This window comes from Lagenorhynchus albirostris, chromosome 15, assembly GCF_949774975.1.
Source record: "Lagenorhynchus albirostris chromosome 15, mLagAlb1.1, whole genome shotgun sequence".
NCBI classification, from domain to species: Eukaryota; Metazoa; Chordata; class Mammalia; order Artiodactyla; family Delphinidae; genus Lagenorhynchus; species Lagenorhynchus albirostris.
This window is the reverse complement of record NC_083109.1, coordinates 15,170,976-15,180,791: the sequence shown is the minus strand read 5'-3', so window position 1 is coordinate 15,180,791 and position 9,816 is coordinate 15,170,976. Positions and strand designations below refer to the sequence as shown.

The 9,816-nt window shown below is 48.5% G+C and overlaps 1 protein-coding gene across 1 annotated transcript; it reads right to left on the bottom strand.

The window, feature by feature from the left end:
• Nucleotides 1–1,502: 1,502 nt before the first annotated feature.
• Nucleotides 1,503–5,133, bottom strand: LOC132505651 (serum basic protease inhibitor-like). Its single transcript, XM_060123818.1, has 2 exons — nucleotides 4,992–5,133; nucleotides 1,503–1,696 (listed from the first exon to the last, which is right to left on the bottom strand). Exons 1-2 carry the CDS (start codon nucleotides 5,131–5,133, stop codon nucleotides 1,503–1,505), a joined length of 336 nt encoding a protein of 111 aa, XP_059979801.1.
• Between the last annotated feature and the right edge of the window lie 4,683 nt (nucleotides 5,134–9,816).

Below are 9,816 nucleotides of genomic sequence, written 5' to 3'. Positions count from 1 at the left end.
CGTGTCACTGCTTCCTCCCTTGAAGGATTCTTAGGATGATTAATAGAAGAATGCAGGCAAAATGTTAACACAGAGCCAGGCACACTGAAAGGGCAGTTGCCCTTCTTTAACTGAAGTAAGAAGCCCCTCCCCACACGTGACCTCAGGCAAGGGGATTCCTACTGCAAATGGACAACGAGTCTCGTGCTCCTTTCTTTGTTCTTCTGAGAGTCCAGGAGAACCACCTCTGCACCCATATTTGACCTGGCCCAAGAAGTAAAGAAAGAAGCTTTCATGCTGAGGTGTCTCTCACCCGGGTTTTTGTGTCGCTTGGGGTGGCCACTCAGAGGTAGATGGTGCTGTAATGGGGGTGCTTCCTATACCTGGCAGGGCCCAGTGTGAGGACAGGAAAAGGGGAGGTGCCGGCTGCTCTGCAGAAGAGTGCGAAGGACCCGCACCTCCGTGGACCCTAGTGGTGAAGGTTCTTAGGGGCAAACCACAGAATCCACTCCAGTTAGTTTAATTTGAATTTATTGGAATATAAGCCAGACTGTTTGAAGCGACAGAAGGAAAATGTACAACATCACTGCGAGGGAAAGGGGCTTCTTTATTGAAAAGACCTCTGCCACCACTGATACTGAGAACTGGATGCCAGAATTTCCACCTTGGCCACCCGCAAGGAGAGCAGTGATGGTGGGGTGGGGGATGAAGGTGAGGATGCAGTGAGGATGTGGCTTGAGACAAGAATCCTGACATGAGGAATGTGCTCTTGCATTCACTCCTTCCTTCCTTAAATAATTATGGACCATCTCCTCTATGCCAGGACCTGTGCTAAGTGCTAGGGATAAAGGGAAGACTTGCTCTCATGGTGCTTAGAATCCACTGGATGAGACAGAACTAAGGCAAGTAGACCCATGTTGGGAGGAGAGAGGCAGGGCTCTGCTGAGGAGGGTGGGGTTGAGACGGACTCAGAGGAGACCACACTGTTTCAGAAGCAGCCACAGCCCAGCCCCGCGTGGCTCCTCCTTGACTTCAGGGTTTCGGGGTGGTACAGTTCGCAGGTCCTCTGCAAAAAGAAAGGGACTTGCTGATTGACATCTCTGAAGCCCCAGACCTGGACACCGCTGACCTTGACAGATCCTAGACTTTCCCAGAAATATGCAACCACAGTCCACCCAGGACCGCAATGACCAAGAAGAAGGAAGTGAGTTTTTCAAGCCTAGGTGGGGAGCTCAGGAGCACTGCAGACATGCTCTGTAGGGTGGCTGACTCAGTGTTCCCATCTGAGAAAAGGGGAGCATGTGAGGAAGCTCAGATTCTCATGACGGGGCTTCTAGGGTGACCTTCTGCCAAGCTGGCCCGTGGAGGATGTGCTCAGTGTGCGGTTTCAGAGGACACTGAGCCACTTGTCCTGGGAGGCAGCGAGGAGAAAAGACACTGTGCAAGTGTGAATGGTGGGTGGCCCCCTGAGCACCATCTCTTTTTCTCAGCCGTTCCCCTCCCACCCTGTCCTGCCCCCTTCCTTACCCGTGGGTCACCACAGGACCACCGCAGGTCTTCATGCAGTCCTCTGGCGTCAGGAAGTTGTTCTTCCCTCGGCAGCCGCTGTATATAAACATGTCGCAGTGCCCGGACTTGGCGTTGTAGAAGTACCTGACCTTCCGGGCCCTGCAGGGACCCGTGTGATGAGGTTCCAGGCAGAAGGCAGGCTGAGATCCTTATGGGATGGGAGGGGCTATGGGTCAGCTATGAGGACCGTCATCGCAGTTTGGTCTACAATGTCAACAACTGAAACCACCAGTGTGTCTTGCAATAGAGATGTTAGGGTTATGGGGACGGGTCAAACTGAAAAGGCCATTTGACAACCTGCTTTCTGGGATATTATTATTAATGTTCCTAGGTGTGACATGATATGGTAAACATGCACAAATTGATATCTCCATCATGAAATATTTTAAGATTAATTGGTATGATGCCTTGGATTAGGTTCCAAAAACTCTACCAAAAAAGAATAAAAAACGGCAGACAAGGTAAAAAATATTCATCATATGTCAGTAATTATTGGAGCTGGTACCTGGGTTTTATAAGACTATTCTCTGCATTACTTGTATGGTAAAGAGTTTCCACCATTAATAAAAAAGTGTGAAGGAATCAGGCTGTAATGGAGAAAGGCATGAAGAACACATACCAGGGTGTTCTCTTTTGTTACGGCACAGGGACTCTCTAAATTGAATATTGACGCTATATTGATACTGTGACTTATAATAAGCAATATATATATATATATATATACTTGTTCTTTGTAATATCCTGGCACAGAGTTCTTACAAACCTTGCTATTTCCTAAGTGCTGAAAGCAAAAAAAGTGTCTTTGGTTATGTGAACTAGGTGACTTTTGGGAAGACCCTAGTAACCCCAGAATGGGCTCTGGTTGCCAGGGGAAACCACTGCCTGACAGGAGGGTTGCAACTTTCATTCCTACCCTCTCCCTCGTGGCCTCCCATCCGCAGTTCAGCCCGCCACCCAACGTCAGGGATCGGAGAGGAGCTGGAGGTTGAACAGTCACCAATGGCTAATGATTTAATGCATCATGACTAGATAATGAACCCCCATAGAAACCTCAACAGAGGAAGAGATTCATGTTGTGAACATGCATCTGGCATCGACCCAGGGAACAACATGGGTACTCGTTCCATCATTGCTCACCTGGACCCCTGCAGCAGCCTGCTCCCTGGGCCTCTGTCTCTGCCCTTGGCCCCCTAGAGGCCACTCTCCGCACTGCAGCCACAGGGATCCTATCCCATTGCTCCCATGACCAGTCCCTCAGTGACTCCCCATCTCTCTCACAGTCAAATTCCGATTCTCATCCTACAAGGCTGGTCAGGACCTGTCCCCATGGCCTCTTTGGTCTCATCCCTTCCGCCCTCCTCCCCTCCCACCCACTCAGCTCCAGCCACCCTGGTAATTGCTGCCGCTGGTTCACAGCGGGCACGTTCTTTCTGCAGCCTCTGCTCCAACGCCCCCTTATCACAGAGGGTTTCGCTGATCAGTCTACGGACAGAGCACAGCCTCTTTTATCCCCATCACTCTCTACCTTCAAAAACTCATAACCTAGCAGAGCATTTCCCCTTTTGCTATTGTCGGTCTCACTCTGAGAAGGCAAGGTATTTTTCCATATTCTGTCTACAGCTCTTTCCCCGCACCAAAAACCAAGCCTGTAGGGACTTAATAAATATATGGCCAGGGAACGAATCTTCCATTTCATGCTCATGCCAAGCGCACAGTCATTGAATAGAATGGAGATAATGGAATTCCTGTTAGTGCAAAATCTCCTTGATGATGGGGCAGGTCTACGTGATTATCAATCTACCTCTCATTCCATATCCTGAGAGGGTAATAAAATGATAGTCAAAAGGGGACAAGGGAAAGGGCCTTGAGCCTTTACTAAGACTGTATCAGCCTTGGTCCCAGGAGGAACTCACACAGCGCTGTGTTTGTTGCTTTCCCTGCAGTTGCTCTGCTCAGTGGTCCCACGTCTTTCTGATTAATTTTAATCCTAGAGGAATAATCATTATTTGACACCGCAATATCTTTTCTTTCCCGAAGGAGGCATGTAGAGAAATTTTTTCAATTTAACACATCTTGGTGGAAAATGGACAAAATTGGCCATGAAATGTGTTTAAACTGTTTAAATTCATGAGTGGTAAGCTGTTCAAAAACCCATGTAACGTGGTTCCCGTTTTCAAGTGAGGAAACTGCAGAAGACTTGCCCCAGGACACATGGCATGTGGGTGATAGGGTCAGGACAAGATACTGTCATGTCACAACCCATTAGATAAACTACCTGATTCTGCCAGGAATTCTGAAAATACAGGTAACTGGTAAGAGTTTCTGGCTGCAGTGTCCAACTTTCATTATTCCCCTGTCCCAAGCCTCACTGGAGCCCCCAAATCACAGGGAAGACTGACTCTGGTTTTTCCCTGACACCAAATAGGTGGCGTCTCTACCAACACCAAACAATTCCCTAAACACCCACTGGGCATCCCAGAAGGCAATTTACTTCTGATACTAAATCCATGGAGTTAGTGCAGATCCCGCAGGTTGAGGACTCAAGACTGTCCTCACTTCAAATGAGAGCCATGTGGTCCGGAGTCACTCATGCTTGTGACCGACTGGCTAAAAATCGGAGGTTCCGTGACCCCACCTCCATGTTCACTAACCAATAGAAGTGCAGACAGAACTCAGGAAAACCCTTTACTTACCGTTCCCAGGTTATTATAAAGGGTAAAGCGCAGGGACAGCGAAATGGAGGAGATGCGCAGGGCAAAGGGGGAATAGAGGTGTGCGGAGGCCCCGTGCCCTAGTGGAGTGCAACCCCTCACAGCACCTCCATGTGTTCACCACCCCGAAAGCTCTCTGATCCCCAATATTTATGGATCTTTATTGAGGTGTCAATAATAGGCATATTGATTGAATCATCGGCCATTGGTGATTGGTCTCCAACTCAATACCCTCCCCTCTCCCCAGAGATGCTGGAATGCGGGCTGTTGAAAGTTGTAACCTCTAAACACATGACTGGGTTTTTTTGGAGACCAGCCCCATCCTACAGGTCTCTCCGTGGCCTTCCTTTTTTCACCTCATTACCAAAAATAACCCCAGTAAATTCCAGGAGTTTCTGGAGGTCTGTTCCAGGATCAGGGCAAGGATCAAATATTGATCTTCTTATTACACTACAGTGAAGTTCAGGGACATGGCAATGACCAGGAATAGAGAGTCTCAGAGATGGGATTCCTGATCTGGTAGAGGTAGGCGGCATATATATTTTTTAATTTTAATTTTTTTTCCTATTGAGAGTCAGGAAATGTCCCTGGAGTTAAAACTGCCCAACTTCCCAGGAGAAATCCAGAGAGGCTGTAAGCATCCACCCCACCCCTGCTCCCCAACCCCTTCCACGGACTCCCCTCACTCCCCCCTCCGCCCAGCCTGTAGAGGAGAGGTGGGTCAGGAGTTACCTTTGACCTGGTTGCTGGTTTCACCTTCGGTGCGGTTGCTGGTTTTACCCCCCTGGATGCCGGCCACCAGGGTGCCCGGGATGCCGGCCACCAGGGTGCCCAGGAGGACGAGAAGGGCGATGGAGAGGCAGAGCCGGCTCATGATCGTGGCCTTGCAGGAGGACTTCTGAGGAAAGCTGGGGGCTGACAGAGCTTTTCATATCCCAGCTGAGGGGTGGGACAGGCAGTGAGGAGGGGAGTGAGGAAAGGGTGGAGCTGGGCTGGGTCCTGTTTATTGTGTAATCTCCCCACCTAACCTGCTTCTGCCTGCTGGGGCCAAATGCCCAGTAACAGCGCTTCTCAGACTTGACTCTCCCTGTGCGTCTCGTGGAAACACAGATTGTGATTCCACAGGTGGAATTTTGTCCAATATGTTGACTCAGGGAGCGTCCCAGCACCTAGAGCAGTGCATGGCGGGTGATGAGTGAATGAGAGCAAATCAAAGGATGGATAACTGAACAACAGTGTGTTAGCTCAGGTCCTCCTTTTCAACTCCTGCAGGTTTCATTACAGCTGGGAACTATGCGCTTCACCCTCACCCCTACCACTGCCTAACTCAGAAGACAGGTGTGACACAGGACACCTTCTGCAACCACTGCCACAGCTTCTCAGCTGGATGGACCCTTGCTGTTTACCTGGCACTGGCCCAGGCAGAAGCCCTCCTGAGGCAGCAACCCTGTTTTCTCAGTAGAAAAAGGAGTAAGGGGTGTGGGCAGAGGGGAAGCAGGGAGCTGAACACGTCTCCACAGCATGACCTCCCATTTCCCCTCGCCGGGTTTCAGAAACAGGAGAGCTGCCTGCCTGAGTGGACCTCAGGGGAGCTTGGAAGATCGCCCACAATAGCCTCCATCCTCCTGTCTCTCCCCCAGTGGTTTTGGAACCATAGGACCTCAGTTTGGGTACCAGCTCTGCCTTTTCCTAACTTTGTGCCCTGAAGACTTAAATCTCCCAGAGCCCTGTGTTTTCCAGTGTCACATGAGGTCAATGCTGCCAGCATCATGCGTTTCTGTGGAAGAAGTGGAGGCAATAGACATATATTCTTCTCCCTGAGAAGTCAAAGTCCTTGTAATCATAATAATAATGTCATTACAGCAGATAAAACTTAGCTTCTTCTATGTGTCAGACATTATCCTAACTACTTGACATATATTAACTCATCTAATCCTCAAAAATCTTAAAAGAGGTGGTGAAGAATTTTTGATATTTCCTCATGTGACAGAGGAGGAACCTGAGGTAACAAGAAAGAATTTGCCTAAAGAAATAGAGTGTAGAGAGAGTATCTGAACCCAGGGATCCGGCTTCAGAGTCTGTGCACCATGCACTCTACTGCTTTGTAAGCTGAAACTATAGTGCACATGTGAGGGCTTACACACCCACAGTCTCTTCACTCACTCCCATATATTCACTCCCAGTTACAATCATGTAGCACCAATGCCCCCTCAACTCACTCATCCACACATACTCAAGCAATCTGCCACTAACACACACACACACACACACACACACACACACACACACACACCCTGCACTCCACTTCCAGGGTCAAGGAGAAGGGAGCTGGCTCAATGCCCAGAAGCCCCAGGAGCAAGCCCAGCCAAGTGTCAAGCGGGCGCACAGCTGGGTGATGAGCTGCAGAGGGCGGGAGGGGCTGTCTTCCTCGCACAAAGTCACCCTTTCCACTGAGAAGGGCAGGAGCTCTCAATACCGAGCTGCCCCCGGACAGAAGGGCTTCAGGAGCGGGGTACCCACAAAACAAGCCATTGTGTGTGGAGGGTCTGCTCGCTCCTGGGACATTTCACATGTATGATTTCATTTAGCCTCATGTCGACCGTACAACATTGGGATTCTCATCCCATTTTGCCAGCCAGAAAGCAGAGGCTCGGAGAGGTGAAGCGACTTGCTCAGGACCCACAGCAAGCAGACGGCACAACTAGGATTCTAGCTCAGGAGGCCCTCTGGTCCTGCCCCTCTTCCTGCCTCAGTCTGTCCATCTGAGACCAGGGAACAGCAGAGACCCCCCGCCTAACAGCAGGGACTCCTCTTTTCTGCCCCCTCCTCTCTCATGTGTCTGTCTTTCTCTCCCAATGTCCTCCTCCCTCTGGTCCAGGTTAGAGGCCCCCAGACCCAGGGACCCCCGAGGGGCCTGTCCTCCCTCCACCTCCCACCTCCCTGCTCACGAGTGACTGAGTCTCTAGTTTCAAGCCTTCCCGGCCCCTGGGGGCATCTTCAGAGAAATCGCAAGGCGGGAACATCACAGGGGTTGTATTCTGGATAAAGATGTATGATCCCAGCACTGTGGGACCCCAGTCATATCTCTGCTTCTAATCCTCAGTTTTTCCCTCTGAAAAATGAGAGTCTTGGAATCCATGCTATCTAGGGCCCCTTTGTGAAATGGATGGAATGCACCCGGGGCAGGCAGAAGATGTTTATCTGTTTGTGATGCTGTGCCCTGTGAGAGGTACATTCATATCCAAGACATGGGTGGCCCCTTTCTGGCTATGCGATATAACAGCACCTCACTTTTTGGAGGTACGTAGTCTTCCTCCTTCCTTATTTTAAATTTTATATATTTATTTGGCCTGGTCATGCAGCACGTGGGATATAGTTCCCCAATCAGGGATCTAACCCGCACCCCCTGCATTGGAAGCGCAGAGACTTAACCACTGCACCGCCAGGGGAGTCCCTTAGTCTTCCTCTTTAAAAGAGGTGTCATGAGTACTGGGGTTTTTAGGATTATTTTAAGGATTAAAAAGAAAAGCATAAACCAGAGCTTGCAATCTGGCTAGAATATATAAGCATTTTTAGCCAAATAGTACATTTTATAATTTTGAAACATTTGCCAAAATTTAACAGTGGGGGATTTCATATAAAAGAGAATTTCTGGCATTGTTGGGAAGGTAAATATTTGGCAACACAGTCCTGCAATTTAACAAGAGCCGTGAGTCTCAAACTTGAGCGAAAATCAGAATCACTTAGCCAGGCGTTCACACACAGATTTGAGATCTCCACCCGCAGAGTTTTGCTTCAGTAGGACAGGGGCGGGACCTGAGTTTCTGCATCAAACAGGTTTCTGGGGCTGCTGATGGTACCGCTCAAGGGACCACACTTTGAAAAACATGAACTAAGCTAAGTAGAGCTGCTCTCTTCTCACGAGGGGAGCGTTCTCTCCAGTTTCCATAATCCCCACCATGCCTTATTGTCCCCCCAGCCCCACTCCCACTCCAAATATTTACATCCACATCACTCACCTGACCTGGAAGGAATTCAAATTTGTGACCCTTGGGGTGCGCTCACAGTAAGTGTTCGGTAAAAGGTAGCTTGTTCTTATTTAACAATCTTCCGAACTAAGTATTATTATTCCTATTTTACAGATGAAGCAACTGAAATTCAGCTAAGGGAAAATGACTTGCTGAAGCAAAAACAGCAGAAAATAGAAAGAAGACACTTGACAAAAACTGTTAGTCATGTGGCCCCAGTTATTTCAATATTACAAATACACAAACAACACACAGGCAAATATATCTGATATTAACATAGATGAGGCATCAAAGATTGCAGACGTGACTTCATGAGAGTAAAATCATTTTTATCAAGAAAAGGAAGAAGGGAAATAGAAAACAGAAGAAGGAAAGGTTAAAAGAGGAGGAGACATGAGTCAGTTGTAGACATGCCCACCTTAAGGTGACAGTAAACAAGTGACATTGAAGACCTGAGAAATTCCCAGGAACAAGGATTATGCCTTTCACCATACAACGGAGCATTCTCCGCTTGGACTGTTGGACCCATTCGAACTCCCTTCTCTCCATGGAAACTTCTCTCTCTGAGTATATGGGCTATTTTGTTGCTTTGTCATCTAGCATCTCTTTGTCCTTTTCCTGATACAGTAGCCTGATTTTGCTTGAGGAATGACTCTTCCTCCACCCAGGACTGGTGGGATTGGGCCGCCTGTCAATCAAAGTGCCTGCCTTACCCCCAGACCAAGAGTGGCCAATCAGATGCTCTCCCTGGAATTTAACCATGATCGATGAATCCCAAAAGACCTAAAAATGGAGGTCATTCAGAGGTGGCCTAGGAAGACCTTAGTTCTTCCTCGCTTACCATCCTTTCCAAGCTGGGACCTTTTAGCACTCCCCTCAGTCCGTGAGCTGAACTAAATCAGTTAGTGCTATGGGTGCCAACAGAAGAGTCCAAAAGGATCTCACTTAAGGGTACAATCAGGAAGGGAGAATGGATGCCACTACATCCCCACACCGTTGTCACAAATTCCTTCTCTGCTCCCAATAGCCAGAGTCAGTTTCTGTTGCTCATAACCAGCGAGATCTGCTGCCTTTACCAGGGTCACCACCAAGTTCCGCATTTTTCTATCCAGTGGCCTTTTCTCAGCCATCCTCCTCCTCTAACTCACAGGTAAGGCCCTCATGGCATAAATGCGAACAAAATTCTTTACCAAAATTTGTTTCCACTTGGTCTCAGTACACACAAAAAAATAATAATGAAAAGCAGAGGTTCCCCATTTGAAGAACTTTGAATATCTTCTGGTGAATCTCCGGGGCTTTTGAATGCACAGATCTCCAACGTCTTTCAAGGAAAATCATGGGAGACAGAGAGTGATAAGCTTGGATATCAGCCCCTGCCAGTATTGGTTATGTGACCTTGGAGAAGGGCTGAAACCTCTGAGCTTCAGCTTGAATGACTTTAAAATGGAAGAAAAACCTATTAAGGTTGTTGTGGTATTTAGAGCTGAAGATGTACGTGCAGGGCTTGGTACATAGCGGGTTGTCAATAG